The following is an 18,240-nucleotide window of genomic DNA, read 5'->3' as shown; positions in this document are numbered from 1 at the left end:
ATTAAATCAACAAAAAGTTCAACATGTATTGCTGTGATAACTTACTGGGTATTTGCTTTACACTAAAAAGGCTCCAAATGAATTCTGGCATCTCTGCTTCCAAGTGAGGGTATAATAATCTGAGGCAATTTATCAGAACTCTGGCCTAGAGTAGACCTGCATCTCACTCTCAGCGACCAGTCTACTCTTCATTGTCATCTACTACAGCATTAGTTACCAGCAAGGTAAACTTCTAATACTGACTCCCAACTGCAAAAGCAGAACTAGGAATGTTACTTACTACCCATATCCTGTGAAAACGTGTCACACAGAAAAGTTCTTAAAATATCAATGGACTTGGGAACATATCTGAATACAAACATAACGTATAAAGTTATGATCATCAGCACCCATATAAAAGCTGGGCATGGTGATCACACTCAGTAATCCCAGTGTTTGTGGGATAGAGACAGGTAAATCTCAGAGTGGAGGTTTTTCACTGGACAGTCATTTCCAGGCCAGATGGCAAGTTCCAAGATCAGTGAGAAACCCTGTCTAAAATAATAAGATAGAGAGCAATCGAGGAAAATTTTATTCAACATACATGCATATACAAGTGAGCATACAAGACAATACATACACGCATGCACACACACATTTGTGTTTCTCTAAAAATATACTTGTAATTGCAAGTCTCTGTAGTTTATATTAACTTTAATTTTTTTTAAAAGTATAAAACAAAGTTATCAATTACTTTTCATATGCTCAGCTATAGTAATCTTATGTGGACCATCAGTATAAGTATAATAGCATTACAAGAGAGGGATGTCTTATTTCCACACTAAAAGGAATTTCATTAATGTCTACATGTATCAGAATGAAGAAGTATGACTTCAGCACCACCTACAGGACAGAAAGCGTAACACAAAAACTGTAAGTTATGGTAAAAATATTAGAAAAACCACAGAGACAAAATAACAAATATACTAAAAATTACGTAAGAAAAGTGGGGTAGAGTGAATAATATGTACGGAGAAGAATAACATTACTATACAAATTTATCTGAGATGCTTACATTCTCAAGAAAAGTTTATTTGTTGTTGTTGTTGTTGGGGTTTTTTTTGTTATTTTTTTCTGTGCATGTCAAGATAGGTAAATAGACACCAAAATTTTCCCTTCAGAGAAACTGGTCTGAACATCAGTTCTGGTAAAAAGGGAAATAAATTTAAAATACCTATGAATAATGACTAGAACTAATGATGGAATTCTAAGGTAAAATGGTGGCCCTGGAGTGATGCCTCAGTGATTAAGATGCTTTTCCGGAGAACCTGGGGTCAATTCCCAGTACGCACAAGGTGGCTCAGAGCTGTCTCTAACTCTAGTTAGAGGTGGTCCAACCCTCTCTCTGGCCTCCCTAGGCATCAGGAACACACACAGTATATACATATACGCAGGCAAGGCATCTGAACACCTAAAATAACTATTTTAAAAAATGATATTTCAAAATTTTAAAAATAAAAACTTTTAAAGGTAAAATTAGAAATCACAACTAAAGTCAGTCCTATTTCATTAGGTAAAACAGAAAGCTTCAAATTCACCCAACTGAATGCTTCCCCCCAATCTGAACTTGTCGACATTTTCCAGAGACAAATTCTATGACATGGCTCTTAATCCTTCTAGACTTTTAAACTTTTATTGTTTGTGACAGTAAGTAAGACTCTTCAGAGATAAAACGTGGTTCACATATCTCGAGTCCTAGCACTTGGAGGTGGAAATAAGAGAATCAGTCATTTAAGATCAACCTCAGGTACATACTAAGCTGAAGCCTGGACTAATAAGACCCTATTTCAAGATTAATATTAATACTTGACAAAACTCATCATATAATTAGCCATATATATATATAACACTGCATTTAGAAAGGGGTAGAATTTTACCCAGTGAGTATGATGGCCTTCAAATGCTTGGAGAGAGGTACCTCAGAGCAGTGCTGACCATTGTGTACAAAGCAAACACTAGCCAATGAAATATGAGCTCTCAGACTTTCTGTTGTCTGTGAGCAGAGAAAGTCTGAAGGCACCTTACTTCCCTGTAAATATCTTATTCTTTCACCATGTTCTAGTGTGGGTCTTAAATCACCTTCGAAGGCCTGCATTCTACAGCTTGAGGCCCAGCCCCATGACCTATGGTGCAAGGATAGAACACTGAAGAAATGGAAGTTAGTGGAACCCAGTCATTAGAGCTGTGCCATTGAAGGGGGCATTGGCAATCTCTTCTTCCTGTCTTTGGCTTCTGGATATAAAGTGAACTACCTCTTGCATCATACACATGATTTGTACTGTAATGCTACAGGGCAATAGGTAGTGCCCTAAAATCTACAAAACTGTAAGACAAAATAAAACTTTTCAAGTTGATTTATTTCAGTTATTTGTTACAATGATAGAAAACACACTCCAACACAAAGTGGCCGTTCATAACCCTTCCTAATATAAGCAGCTATCTATACTTGGGGTATAGATATACAAATATGTATAACTTCTATGCCAAATTTTAAGGGCATGGGGAAATACCTAACCCTGGTGTTTCCACTGCAGATATTGAATGAAGATTTTAAAACTCAATCATAACTCTCCTTTAGACTGAAATATTCTAGACCAGTCAATGGTGTTTCCAATATTAGCAAGATTGAATTGCATCAATTAAACATAACTTGGAGACAATAGAAAAAAGGGTAAAATTATGTGTAAAACAGATCTGTGTAAAAATCAGTTATTCATGCTTTACTAGATCATGCTGCACTTCAAGGTCATTTTCTGTACCTATCTGAGCAATTCATTAATTAGCTTGTTCATTAATTAGAAACACTAATTCTAAATTATTTATACCTTTATGTTCTTAACAATATGCCTAATCATATCTTCATTATTAAATATAAACTAATACAGAACACAAGATTTCAAAGTAGCTTTTGTGTCATATTTGCAACAATAAGACAAGTTTCCCAAGTCATTTTAAACAATTTCTGACACCTATTAATAGGAAAATACACACGTTCTAGAGAGAATCTAGAGTCAGGCCTAATCAGTCCTCTAGTTCAAGAATAGTTTCAAGTTAAGACATTGAAGCTAAAAATCCCTATTCCTTTACGAGTTAGTAGAAATCTGGACAGTTTCTTAGCCTCTCTAACATTATCACATATGTAGATAGAGACGATATTCTTACTAACAAGGATGATGTGAGGTGATTGATGGATTGGAAGATACCTAAAAGTGTAAAGAACACTAAGTGCTCAATAACAGCTAGGCATTATTTTTTAAAGCACTGTTGTTTTTTAATCAGACTTATTGCTTATGACCCCAGATAGTAGAAAAGAATTATGTAAAGAGTATAATTAAATAAATTATAGAATACCAACAGTGATACTGATATGTAAGTATAGTATTCTATCTAAGTAAGCAACAAGAAGATGCATCATCTTCCTGACAAAGGAAACATGACAGTTTCCCAGAGCATGGGATCCACTAGTGGCCCATACACAGCATTAGCCTAGTATTAAAACAGATGGGATTCTATCCTCTAAAAGTCAGTAAAATCACTAAGTCAAAGCATCCTATGTGGTACTTTGTCCCCATAGTAGAGCACATACATTGATCACAGAACTTAGGAGAAGATGTATGAACAGATCCTTACTCTGTCCCGATAACCTCTGGGGAACCCTGTGCTTTCCATTTCTGCTCACAAGGAAAACAATTCCCTTGGGAAACCAGCTACTACAGCTGCCACCTGGTACTTCAGGTACCACAGATGAGCAAAAAAGATGAGTCTGAACCCTGAGAGGGGTAATTAATTCTCATCATCTGAAAGATGTAGTTTTTAATCACATAATAGAGGATTCTATGATTCGAATATTCCTTCCAAAACTCACATTGAAATATAATTCTCATTATACTGGTATCAAGAAATAAGACCTTTAAGAAGTGATTAAGACCAGTGCTTTTGGTTGTAAATGGGTTACGACTGCTATTACAGGAGCAGGGATTCATTCTTAGGAAAAGCATCCTAATCAAAGGGTAAGTTCAGCTCCCATCATGCCCCTCCTCTATTTTACCTCCCTTTCTTCTGGGACCCCATGTTCTCTTGCATATCATATCATATCATATATGATATCTCTGCCATAGGATAAGGCTCTCCCTTATCCTATGACAAGATCATCTTAGACTTTCCATCTCCTGAATAATGAGTCAAACCAACTTCTATTCACTACAAAATACTCAGTCTGTGCTATTCTGTTACAAGTGGAGAAAAACCGAAAACCCAAGATAGGAGCAGAAACATACAGTCCACAGAGATCTCTAAGACAGGAAAGTCTACTAGTAGGTAACTCCCAAGACCAGCATAGGCAGTAGACAAGAGTGAGGGCAATACAAGATGGACAAAGGAGTACTGACTATCCTTTTAACTTCTTTGTTTCTCCAGGAAAGAAGCCCACCAGCATCCCAGAACACTTTTGTATAATACATATAAGAAGAATATAGACAAGATGTAGATCTCAATGAACTGTTGTAAAGAGAGTCTTGGCTACTAGAATGCTACTGGATAACTTTCAGTTAACCTCTGTTGCAAAGAGACCTTGAACAAAGATATAATTTTCCAAGAAGAGTCCATAAAAGCACAGAAGAGTGTGCTGACTAACAGTGGGAAAATGCTGACTAGGCACATATATTTCAATGTTCTCTAGTAGGTTGGCTGAATAAAACTTTTCCAATCCTGAGTCTAGCTTAAACTTACTCTGTTCTCTTCATATTGACTCCTAACAAATAACCTACCCAAATTCTATTTTAGCCCCTCCTTCTGGAGACTGTAATACACGGTTATTTGGTGTATTTATATTACTTTAATGGATTTATGCGATGACTAATAATGATAGACACCATTTTTGTTTCTTTTTTTTTTTAAGACAGGGTTTCTCTGTGTAGCCCTGGCTGTCCTCAAACTCAGAAACCCACCTGCTCTGCCTCCCAAGTGCTGGGATTAAAGGCATGCGCCACCACTGCCCGGCAACACCATGTTTTCTTATTTCTGCATTAATAGTTCACTGTCTGATAAACAGCATCATATATTATATGCCTTCAGCGTCTCATAGATACTAAAATATCTGGTAAGATATAACTAAAAAAGTTAGTGGGCTAGTGGAGACACACACACACACACACACAAACACCACTTACTTGTCCTGAGGAAGTACTGGAGGCAGTGGTTGCCACAGTAGTTCCTATCTGTGTCAAATTTTTAACAGGCGCCACTGTTACTTTCTTCATTAATTGTGAGCTAGAATTCTGGGGGAAAAGGACAAAGATAACACAGTTATTGGCACTAGTACTAGTCATTTTGTTCACTTCTTTTTTGAAGTGTGCAGGTGTAGCTAGTCTAGATCTCAATGCATAGGCCTAGCTGGCCTGGAACTCACAAAGCTCTACCTGTCTCTGCCTCAAGGCATATGCCACTACATACCCAGTCAATATTAGTCATTTTAAGTCAGCCAGTATTGTGAACAAAATGAAAAGACTTCCAGCATATTTATTTGGTATATACTGTACTTTATGGACATTCTATACTATAAGCTTAACTAGTCAGTTGATCGGCTGAAATTTCTTAAAGAAGGCAACTGATTCATAAAATAACCTTTTATTTTATAGTAATTCTCCAATTAAGTAACCTCTATAACATTCAGCATTGAAATCTTTGGCCAGCAAAACTGCTGAAAGAATACAAGCCGGACATCTTGAGTATGATCCCCATTGTTGAAAAAACAAAACTGAGTCCTAAAGGTTGTCCTCTGACCTCCCCATGAGCACTGTAGCATGTATGCACCCACACTCATATACACATATCATATACAAATAATACAATATAAAATCTTAAACTTGATTTGTCATACAGAAAACATATAGATTCTTACTTAATATTTAATTATAAACAGAAATCTGTCCACCCACAGATAAACAAAATTAGAGAAAGGAAAATGTACTACTGACAGAGAAAATAACTAATCCATCAACTTGTATCAAAAATTGGAAGGCCAGGAAAGATGGTACAAAGGGTAAAGGAACTTTGCCACAAAGTATGATGATCTGAGTTCCATCCTGTCAAGAGAGAAGTGACTTCTCAAAGTTGTCCTCTGACTTACACAAGTGCAGCCAAGGCATGCACATCACCCCTACACATATACACACTAGGCAAACAAACGGAATGATAAAGTTAAAGGAGAAAAGGAAGGAGGAAACAAAGAAAGGAGAGAGGGAAGAAGGCAGCCAACCTTTGTTTGACACTGGCTGTCTACCTCAACTGTTCTCTGCCTTACTTTTTGAGACACTAGTTCTCACTGAACCTGGAGCTCTTGAATTTGGCCCCACCAGCTGCCAGCAATCCTCCTGATTTCAGTGCTATGACTACAGGCGCATGCTATCTATGCATCTGGCATGCAGTGAGGGCTGGGAGACCAAAAGCAAACCCTCAAGCTTGAGTACTTTACCAACCAAAATATCTCAACACCAGCACTTTCTAGTTAAATAAAAGTATTCATAAGAATATTTTTTAAACTCACAGACACACTAAATTTCAGTTACATAAAAAAACCAACAACATCTATATAAATAAGTCACGTCAAACAAGGCAAAACTAATGAAATATTAAAGCAGATGTCTGAATTACTTAAAGTAATTTGTATAATGATAGATGAAAATGAATACTTTAAATAGGAGGCTTACTAACTACAAATCTAAAGTGAAACAGAGATGAGGAGATGGCTCACTCAGTAAAGTGTTTGTTTCATAAGCATAAAGACCTGAATTCAGACCCCAACACTGTGTAAAAAATAAAGAACAAAACAAGGAAAACAGGTGGGCAGCTGCCATGGAGGCAAAGACAGGAGTGTCCTGGGAGGTTGCTGATCAGTCAGTCTAGTCTATCTGTGAACTCCAACCTCAAAGAGGTTGAAAAAATAAACTGAAGTGCACCTGAAGAAGATACCCAATGTGTATTAGCCTCTAGCCTGCATACATGAAGGCACATAAACACATACACACATTCTAAATACCTGACACACAATGGATATTTTCTTTCAGTAGATGCACACTGTCCTTTGACAACAATAAAGTCACTTAGTATGAAGGCACAACTTTCATTATTTTAGCAATTACCAAGTATCAAATCCAAATTTGCACTTAATTTTAAGATTGAGCAAAATTATCTCAAATTTTTACTGGCAAACATATACATATTTATAGGAAGATAGTGGCTGGAAACTAAAAGGATTAAGGCAGATTACCGGCACTGTACAGATCTTGACTGTTTGAGTGTTTGCTGGTACTGCTGGTCTTGGAGTTATGTTACTTGTGGTCTTGGCTCCTGTTACAGCTTGCTGAGGCGATACCAGCATCAACTGACCACTGTTACTTTTGATCAAAACTGTTCCTATAATTAAAAGAAAAGCAATGGTGACTCTGAAGCTATTAAATAAAACACAAACATCACATACTGTTGTTTCCTATTTCAACACTGGGAAATGCTTGGAATAAATGCCTAACATATAATAAACTCCATGTTCACTATTTACTATAAGATAGTAAAATGTTTTCATTCAAAGCTACTTAAGCTGAGCATGCAGCACAAACCTGTAATTCTAGGACTAGGAAGCTGAGCCTAAAGGAATACAGGCTCAAGGCCAGATGGGGGTATATAGTAAGATCATGTCTTTAAAAAAAATAGCTATACAAAAATATTTTTAAATCTAAGCCTAAGAAAAGATACTCCTGAAGGCCAATACTTTCCCTTCATGATACTGACCCTACAATACTACATTAAGATGGACAGGGGCTGGAGATATCAAGGCTGGCTCAGCAGCACCTGATACTTTTGCAGAGGACTGTTCTATTCCCCGCACCCATATGGAGTCCTACAACCCTCTCTTGAACTCCAGTTCCTGGGAAATGATGCCGTCTTCAGGCCTCTGAAAACACTGCACACAAGTGGTGCACAGACAAAAAACGCAGGCAAAACAATCATACACATAAAACAAAATCTTTTTAATGATGCTATAGGAACAGATAAATGCTACATAAGCTGCTCAAACAAACAGAATAGAAAACTCCTAGAAGACATGTCATATAGATTGAGCATCTCTCATCAAAATGGCTATTTCAAAATTTAAGAATATTTACATAGATTTTTCCAGAACATCTTTAACCTGAAACTATGAAAGCATTCAATATGCTCCAAAATCCAAAACAGTACAAGCATAACACTGTTATAGTAAAGAATGGAATCTACCTAGGTAGAGACATACCTTGTCCCTTAAGAGTTAAGTCCATTGGGTGGAATAAGGATCCTGTAAGGGCCTTCCAGAGCAAGACAGGCTCACCCTAAGATAATGCTCTTTTCCTTCCCAGCATTCCCAGTCCCTAATGTGACCCCTCAGGTGCAGCACACTAAGAATAGCCAGATCCCCAGGACCCTAAGTCCAGCTCTTTTATTAGGCATTTCTGTTGGGAGAAAACAGTGGGAAAGACAAAAGTACCACTCAGGTCCACACAGTAGCCTGCTCCTATAGTAAAAATGTCACTCAAAGAGAAGCATGCCACAGTCTTGTCCCCAAGCTAATTATCTCCTTGGAGGAACTGATTTGCCCTCAAAGTGCTGAAAAATTAAGTGAAGGAACTATGGCATACAAAAATAAATCCTCTTAATTGAAATAGAAGAAAGATGAAACATGGGGAATAGAAAACAAAAATAAATATCAAAGCTAAATTCAACTATATTAAAAGTATAGAACTAGATAAAGCAATAGCCAATCATTTGTTATTTTCCTGAGACTTGCCTGAGACTTAAAAATATAGCAAGTTTGGAACTGGGTATTGTAGTTCAGCCCATAATGCCAGAATGTGGGAAGCTGGGAATTCAAGAGTATACTGACCTATACAGTGAGTTTGAGGCAACCTCAGCTTAAAAAGGTGAACTATATATATATATATATATATACATATATATATATATATGAAATATACCACACAACAGCAAATAGAAGAAAGCTAAATTAGTAATATTATTAAACAAAAAAGAATCAAGAAAATAAATCCTACCAATAGAAAGACAAAAAGGAGTCTGTTGTAATAACAAAGATCACAAAAAATGAGGAAACTTCAATATTTAAAATACAAATGCACCAAACTGAAGCAGTTGAGTCTAGAGAAACCTGAATTTTATGTGTTTTGGGCTAGCTTTTCCTAAAAATGCACTTGGCAACCTTAGATCATTAACTAGCACATACTATGCATACATACCCCGATCTTAACAATGAACCCAAACCGTTAGCAACTTACACACATGAATCTAGAAACAACCACCAGAGTTTATCACAGGTAACAAAACTACAGAGCCTAAAATACATTTAAAAAATTGTAAGTAAATATAAATAAAAAAATAGTTCAACACTTGTAAAATCTCCATTTTCACTGAAAGTGTAGAACTAGATAGATCAAGGAAGGAGATATAGATGAAGGTGGAGCATTTACTCTGAAGGACTATGCCTAGCAACACCACCAAACACTCACAGGATACCAATAAGGAAGACAAAGACTTAAAAAAGCAGTTTAAATCAAGTAAACTTAGCACACATTCAGAGACTATTTTACCCCACAAATTAACTGTAGAGAAAAATTTTAAACATGGACTGTTTAAACTGGGAGTGATGGTCTATAGCTGTAATCCCAGCACTCGGGAAGTTGTACAGAAATGACTGCAAACAGGTCAATCAGTTCTAAGTTCGGGCAGGAAGTGCTGGAGAGATGACTCATAGGTAGGTTAAGAATGCTTGCTACTCTTTCAAAAGGCACTGAGCTCATTAGCGCATCAAGTACTCACATCAGGAGACTCACAATCACCTGTAGCTCTAGCTCCAGGGGATCTAAACTCTGAAACCAATTACACTCATGTACACATATTCATACAGACAAACAAGACAGAGACTCAATTAAAAATAAAAAAAAAAAATCTAAAAACAAATAAAACACGGAGTCCACAGAACAAGCCTTGATACATTTAAAAGTACTGAAATCATAAATGTGTTGAGCCCAACTACAATAGGATGACTGTAGAAATTAATAACAGGAAAAGAGTTGATAAATTTACAAATATATGGATATTAAGAAATACATTCAGAAGCCAACAGGAAACTGGAAAATATACATAGATAAGTAAAAATGAAAATATGAAATAGCAAGATTTGTGGTGTGTAGTCAATGTAATGTTTACAAGAAAATTGATACTTACAAAAGTCAATCTTAAAAAGATCTCAAACCAGAGCCAGGCAGCAGTGGCACACACTTTTAATCCCAGCACTCAAACTACAGAGAGAAACCCTACCTGGACCAATGAATAAACAAACAAACAAACAAACAAAAATCCAAAACCATTAACATCCCATAACCTTGTAACACTGGAAGTAGAGCAAAATAAAAACTAAAACAATTACATGTAAAGAAATATAAAGATTAAAAACAAAGACAAACATAATGTGGAACAGAAAAATAATTGAGAAAAATTAGTAAGGCCAAAAGTTGGCTATTTGAAAAGAATATCAAAATTGAAAAATGTGCAAAGTGCTGTGACACAGGACTAATCTCAGGGCTGGGAGGCAGAGGCAGGAAGATTTCTGTGAGTTTCAGGACAGCCACTGCTACATACCTCTCAAAAACAAACCAAACAACAACAACAAAAACCTGACATACTAACTAGGCAAAAAGACTCAGAAATTACTATGTGGAACGACCAAGGATGCAGTATGAAATTCCAACTTGCCCTTAGCACTCAGTTATACACTCATAGTATGGTCTTATTATTCTTCCCACTGTAACCTCATAGCTGAGTACAGTGGCTGCTCAAAAGGCATTCTGTCTGTTTCTGTGCAAACTGTAGAGGAAGAATCCTAAACAACTGTAAATCAATAAGCCAGGTAAATTTATAAATGAAAGAGACAAATTCATAGAAATATACAAAGTACTAAGCTTTATCATGAAGAAATAGACAATCTGAATAGAAGTCTAAAAAATATAAATAACAAATCAAAAAAGCATTCATATAATAAGCCTATGTTTAGATGGCTCTATTGGTCAAGTCTACCAAACCCTAGGGGGGAAAAATGCTAATACTTGACATCTTCAAGAAAATAACATTTAACTCATCTTATCAGCTCAGTATCAGCCATATTAAAAACAAGCAGAGATCACAAATTATAAACCCTTTTGAACATACATACCAAATTTTCTGATCAATTATCAGAAACTAAATTTAGTATCATAGCAAAAGTATTATACACAGAACAATAGGACATGATCTTAAAGGTTGGTTCAATAACGGAACAATAAGTAAAATACCCTATCAACAGGAAAAAAAAACCCACAAAAAAAAATTATGAACATCTCACACAGAAGCAGAATAAATTTGACAAAATTCAATGTGCCTTTTAAAAATTGTTATTTTTAATTATGAAGTATGTATGTATACATATATATACACATATGTATGTATACATATACACAATACATACATACATACAAACAATATGGTTGCTCATCTTCCAAAAGTAATTAAAGTCAAAATGGTCGCTACTATTAATTGTCTAGTATGACAACTGCATAATGCTAATGTCAAGCAGCTATGAATGCTTTCCCAATTAAAATCATACCCCGGAAATGATGTAGAACTTACACTAGGCACCCAGAGGCCCCTGATCTGAGGAAATATTTCCTGGAACTACAAATCTCCAACTTTCACACCCAACTCCCACAACACTACAAGAAGGAAGGCCCAAGTGTGGATGCTTCAATCCCACTTAGAAGGTGGAAACAAAATAATCACAGGAGGCAGAGGAAGGGAGGAGTCTGGGTGGGAGAGGAGAGGAGGAGGAAAAAAGGGGGGTCAGGATCAAGTATGGGGGGGGAGACAGGAGAGAAGCCCAGAGGGCCAGAAGAATGAATAGAAATGTGTAGCAGTATGGGGTGGGGGTTGGGGAAAACCACTAGAAAAGTCCCAGACACCAGAGATGTGAGAGGTTCCCAGGACCCAATGGGGACAACATTAGCTGAAATGCCCAACAGTGGGGAGATGGAACCTGAAGAAACCACCTCCAGTAGATAGACATAGCCCCCAGTTGAGGAATGGGGCCACCCACCCATCTCAAAAAAAAAAAAAAATTGACTCAGAATTGTTCTTGTCTAAAGGAAATGCAGGGACAAAAAAACGGAGCAGAGACTGAAGGAAAGGCCATCCAGGGACCTCCCCAAATTGGGATCCATCCCATGCACAGCCACCAAACCCCAACACTATTGCTGATGCCAAAATGTGCTTGCAGACATGAGCCTGGCATGGCTGTCTTCTGAGAGGCTCTACCAGCACCTGACTGAGACAGATGCAGATACTCACAGCCAACCATTGTACTGAGCCTGGGGACCCCTATAGAAGAGTTAGGGGAAGGACTGAAGGAGCTGGCAACATCATAGGAAAAATGACAGTATCAACAAACCAGACCCCTCAGCGCTCCCAAGGACTAAGCCACCAACCAAAGAGCATATATGGGCTGGTCTGTAGCCCCAACTACATATGTAGCAGAGGACTGCCTTCTCTGGCCTCAGTGGGAGGGGATGTAATTGGTCCTGTGGAAACTTGATGCACCAGAGAAGGGGGATGCTAGAGGGGTAAGATGGGAGTAGGTGGACGGAGGAGCACCCTCTTAGAGGTGAGAGGGAAGGGGGATAGGGGTTGGGGAGACTATGGGGGGGACTGGGAAGGGGGAGAACATTTGAAATGTAAATAAATTAAAATACTTATTTTTAAAAAAAAAGAAAAAAGGGTACTACTATCAGTTTCTACCTCATACATAATTGTTTTTTTCTTTTTTTGCTCTGTGAATTTCTGTGTTTCAATGGCAGAGTCTGATCTGGAATGGAAGCTCTTTGATTTTTCAGTATTATCATAATTTGTAAGTAGTTCCTGAAAGAATAGCAAATCTATAAGAATCTAGATGTAGAAAGATTCTAACTCAAATTCTATAATTCAAAATACCTGACTGGTAGCTTTTTTAAAATCTCTTCTCAACCTAGAGTTAGGAAAAATGAGGTAGACAGCCTACTCTTTCAAAAGCTGACTAGGAACACAAAACCTTACTAAGCAAACAAAATATTTCCCTTTAGCATCCATAAGAAACAAAAGTTACATACAAAACTAGCTTAGTTACATTTTCCTACTGAGTTCAATAAACATGTATATGCCTAAATTGTATTTTTCTCTAGGTACCATGGGCCAAAACTCTCTCATTTTCGCATAATAATTCCCATACTGAGTTTAAACCTACTTATATTGCCCTCTTCTCATTCCCTAAATTTATTGTAAATAAAGTAAAAGACTAGGGTTTTTTTTTCTTTTTTTTTTCTTTTTTGGTTTTTCAAGACAGGGTTTCTCTGTGTAGCCCTGGCTGGCCTCGAACTCAGAAATCCGCCTGCCTCTGCCTCCCAAGTGCTGGGATTAAAGGTGTGCACCACCACTGCCCAGCAAAAGACTAGGTTTTAATCACCCTTCATTGATCAAAACAGAGATTGATTTGCTAGAGCAGGTTTTTATTTCTCTTTAAATTTCACCACTAAAATCAGACACATAAGACTCCAAGTGATTATTACTTTGCATATTTGGTGTTAGTTTTATGAATGCATTGATTATTTTTCTAAAATGACAGAAAAATTAAACTCAAAGCAATCTATGGAAATTCAGGAAATCTATCGGATTTCCAAGGGAAAAATGTTTTCTACTTTATTTACAGTTGTATTCATAGTATTTAGCACAGAAACCAGCGCATGTTGCAATTATCAGTACATAACTAAGTATACCACTGGGTATGTTATCTATCTCTCTCTAAAAATCATAATGTATAACATAACCTAAATGTAAAAACATCTACTTGAGGAAATAATAAAGGATAATAAACAAGCGACATAAATGGACAATAAGTGAATTATTAAATAATAAACATACTGCCATTAAATATTAAATGTTTGGCTCCTGAAATGTCTTAGTAGATAAATGAGCTTGCCACCAAGCCTGAGAACCTAAGGCACCAGTTCTCAACTAGTGGGAGAAGACCCTCCCACCACGGTCACATATCAGATAGCCTGAATTCATAACAGTAGCAAAATAAGTTACGAAGAAGCAATGAAATAATTTTATTGTTGGGGTCAGCACAACATTAGGAACTGTATTAATGGGTCACAGTGTTAGGAAGGTTGAAAGCCACTGTGTTAAGGGATAAAATTCAGTCTTGTGTGGCTAGTCAAATCATCTACCTAGCCCCTGGGTTTGAGATAGGACCTTACTGCATTGTAGGCCATGCTGGCCTCAACCCTGAGGCCATCCTCCTAGCTCAGCCTCCTCACTAGAAGTATAGGCACCAACATGGCCTTAAACTCCTGAGTGTTCTAATACAGGAATTGTGCACCCTCAAACCTGGCTGGATATAAGTATTTTTAAAAATAAGATCTATTTAAAGGAAACTCTGAAAGAAGTTAAGTAGTCAAAAGAATTTATCTTGGTAAATTAAGAACTGAGACACATTCTTGAGGAACTAACTGTTAATAAGTGCATGCGGGGCTGGAGAGATGGCTCAGCGGTTAAGAGCACTGACTGCTCTTCCAAAGGTCCTGAGTTCAATTCCCAGCTCACAACCATCTGTAATGAAATCTGATGCCCTCTTCTGGTGTGTCTGTAGACAGCTACAGTGTACTCATATAAATAAAATAAATCTTAAAAAAGTAAGTGCATGTGAACTGTATAGAATTTATAACCTATAGTAAGTCAATGTCATTTCATTCTATTGGCTCTTCTGCTACATACCAGTAGAAATTTCCCCAAGCAACTCTTCAGGTACCTCTCATGTTCTTCTACCACTAACAAGTCCTTTAAAAGTTTGTCCTCTCTTTATAGACCTTCTTCAGTAATATACTGTACACATTTATACTAAAATAAATCTGTATTTAAATCCCCTTTGACTTATATAAGTTACTTGTCTGGCATTGATTGGGCAATCATCTATCCTTACAGAGTTCTTTTCCTATTTGCTACCTGTCCGTTATGAGGACAGAATAAAAGCAATAATACTAATAATAAAAGTGACCATGGCAAGCCCTCAGTAAAATAACTTGCTACAACTTACCAGCAAGCTTATCACCTTGACAATGTTTTCTACCTTAAATACTTTTTTTGACTCTCTGAAAAAACTTCAATGATGCTGGGTGGCATGTCTTTAATCTCAGCACTCTGGAGGAAGAGGCAGGTGGCTCTCTTAGAGTTAGGCCACCCTGGTCTACTGAGTGAATTCCAGGACAACCAGGGCTACACAAAGAAACCCAAGGGGAGGGCAGGGCACACATTTCATTGACTAGACAAGAATGTACATTGTAGACAATCAGCAAGTAATTTCATTCAAATACATTCACCACGACTTTATAAGACTGTAGACAGGATAGTAACGTGATAGTAAACTGTCAAATATACAATGATATACTGATTTTACCAGTAGAGGTACCTTGTGTACCATACAACACTGAGAGAGTTTTGTGAAATGTGCGTAACATAATCTGCTCAGGATGTCCGTAACCAAATACAGCATTAGCTCTGAGTCTTAATTAGCGTTCCTACTCCTATGATGAAACACCATGACCAAAGCAACAAAGGGAGGAAAGGGTTTATTTCCCTCCAAATTCCAAACAACAGTTCATTATAAAAAGCAGGGCAGGAACCTGGATGGACAGAAGCTGATGGAGAAGCCAGAGGAGTGCTGCTTACTAGCTTGCTCTCCAAGGCTTGTTCAGCCTGCCTTCTTATAGAACCCAGGACCACCAGGCCAGGAATAGCACCACCCACCATAGGCTGGGCCCTCTCACATAATCATTAATTAAGAAAATGCCATACAGGCTTGTCTAAAAGCCTGATTTTATGGAAGCATTTTCTCAATTGAGGCTTCCTCCTCTCTGATAACTTTAGTTTGCGTCAAGTTGACAAAAAACTAGCCTACACACACCGCCCCCACCACCAAAAAAGACCCTCTGTCCTTTTGCTAGAGGATATTAAAGAAATCTTTTTAATTAATGTTTCCATTTTTGTGTAGCCCTGGCTGTCCTAGAGCTCTCTAAACTAGGCTGGCCTCACACTCACAGAGATCTGCCTGCCTCTGCGTCCCAAGTGCTGGGATTAAGAGTGTGCCACCACTGCCAGGCTTAATAAAGATTTTCTTGGCAGAATTTGGTAGCACCACCAATATGTCCAATTTCCACTTTCTGCTTAGAAAAATTAATGGAAGACAAATTCAAGATATTTTTCAATTAAGGAACAAGTGACAACAGTAAAATATTCACATTATGTAAATTATCAAAAAGCAAAACTTTTATGCAAATCATAAAACAGTCCAACAGAGTAATAAGCCTCCAAAGAAAAAGCAAACAAGAAGGGCTGGAGAGACGGCTCATTGGTTAAGAGCCCTGGCTGCTCCTCCAGAGGACCCAAGTTCAATCCCCAGCACCCACATGACAGCTCACAACTGTCCATAACTACAGTTTCAGGGGATCTGACACCCTCACACCAATGCACATGAAATAATTAACAGCAAAAAGTGTCTTTTTCTCAGCGCACAGGCGGATCTCTGTGAATGTGAGGCAAGCCTGGTCCACAAGGGCAGTTCCTGGCACAGAGAAACCTGTCTGGAATCCCCCTCCCCTCTCCAGCCCCCAAAGGCAACTAAAGACTCATTAACACTGGCATATCACTTCAAATACAACAGTTGCACAACTCAGATTTGTCAACCTGGGCACTTGTTCCCTACCAAAGGATTCTTTTAACTTAAAATTACATTTATTGAACACTTAAGATGGTATAGAACGATTTGACCAGATGCAGTTGCACATACAAGTAAGCAATCCTAGCTCTTGTTAGGTGACAAGAATTTAAGGAAATCCACCCCTACACAAGGGAGTTCAAAGACAGCCTAGGCTACAGGAGATCGCGTCTCAAAAGAAAAACAAAACAAAATGGAACTAAAAGCTTCTGTTGTAAATTTACTTTAACTTGCTTAAATTAAAAACCTCTTTGCCTGAAGTTTCAAAAACTTTCTTTTTAAAAAGAAGGCATCTTTTTTAGTGGTACTTTCTCCACATGAAAATTAACTCTAGAGAGTTCCTATGCCCCCATCTAGATGCCAGCCAATGCCTCCAAGGCGGTCCTGAGAGTGCCTCTTCCACGTCGTGACTGTATCTTGGGTGAAAGGACCGTTTCCTTAAATACGAAATGCAGTAATCAACCTAGAGGTTATATTAATGGTGAGGCCAAATCACTGCCCGCAGACTCGCTGCAAAGTCAGGACTAGGAAGGGCTCTTGGCTCAAGTTCCTTAGAGTTACGGGGGTGGGGCATGGGGGGGATGCTATGTCCCCGAGTCACCTCAGGCGAGCAGGGGTATTTCACATACCTGGAGGAAGCTGCAAATTAGCCGGTAGTTGGATTGTCGTGGTGCCGGGCGTTTTCACGGTGACTATCTGAGGAGCGGGCAGCCTAGGGCTGCCGAGTTTAGGAAGGGCAGTGACAGGAACCACTTTGGTCACTAGAGTCCCCACTGGGGCTGGCAAGGGCTGGGGCGCCACAGACTCCACGCAGACACTGACAGGAGCCTTAGTCACAGGGCCCAGGGCCACCGGAGTGCCCTCCACCCGCACGGGCAGCGCGGCGACCGGAGCCATGGTCACGGCCCCCGACGCGCTCGAGACTACAGGAGCAGCGGCGCCGGCCGGCTCCGTAAGGCCCGCCGGCATGCCCTCCGAGGCTCAGCGGCAGCGACGCTGCCCTTCCCAGAACTGAAGCGAGGCGAGCCGGGGCGAGCGGCAGGAGACTCGGGTGCAGTCCGGGCGCCGCAGCATCGCGGAGCACACGCGCGCTCCGGGCCCGGCTGGCGGCGACACCGCCGGGCACTCCCTCAGCGGCGCTCACACGTGCGCGCTCAGCCCGGGTCCCGCGGCAGAAGCGCCCGGACTGGCAGCTCCCTCAGGGCGTCACTTCAGTTCCCACCCGGGGAGCTTTAACTCGGAGCTTCCCCGCCAGAAATTCAAACTCCTACAGACCCGCAGAGTCCACAAGCGACCCACTCGCGCTCCGCACAAACCCCGGCGCGGCTCAG

The 18,240-nt window shown here is 38.9% G+C and overlaps 1 protein-coding gene across 1 annotated transcript in view; it reads right to left on the bottom strand.

Annotated features, from left to right (window-relative positions):
• Nucleotides 1–18,240, bottom strand: part of Taf4b (TATA-box binding protein associated factor 4b) — a 117,735-nt gene extending 99,495 nt beyond the window's left edge. Inside the window, exons 1-3 of the mRNA XM_021150590.3 lie at nucleotides 17,539–18,240; nucleotides 7,307–7,452; nucleotides 5,208–5,315 (exon numbers count right to left, since the gene is read on the bottom strand). Coding sequence (XP_021006249.1) covers nucleotides 5,208–5,315; nucleotides 7,307–7,452; nucleotides 17,539–17,878 — 594 coding nt within the window. The 5' untranslated portion in view covers nucleotides 17,879–18,240. The remainder of the gene's footprint in view (nucleotides 1–5,207; nucleotides 5,316–7,306; nucleotides 7,453–17,538) is intronic.

This window comes from Mus caroli, unplaced genomic scaffold (genome assembly GCF_978045245.1).
Source record: "Mus caroli unplaced genomic scaffold, Mus_caroli_1 scaffold_19, whole genome shotgun sequence".
NCBI classification, from domain to species: Eukaryota; Metazoa; Chordata; class Mammalia; order Rodentia; family Muridae; genus Mus; species Mus caroli.
The sequence above is the reverse complement of the archived record's forward strand: the minus strand, read 5'-3'. Positions and strand labels throughout refer to the sequence as shown.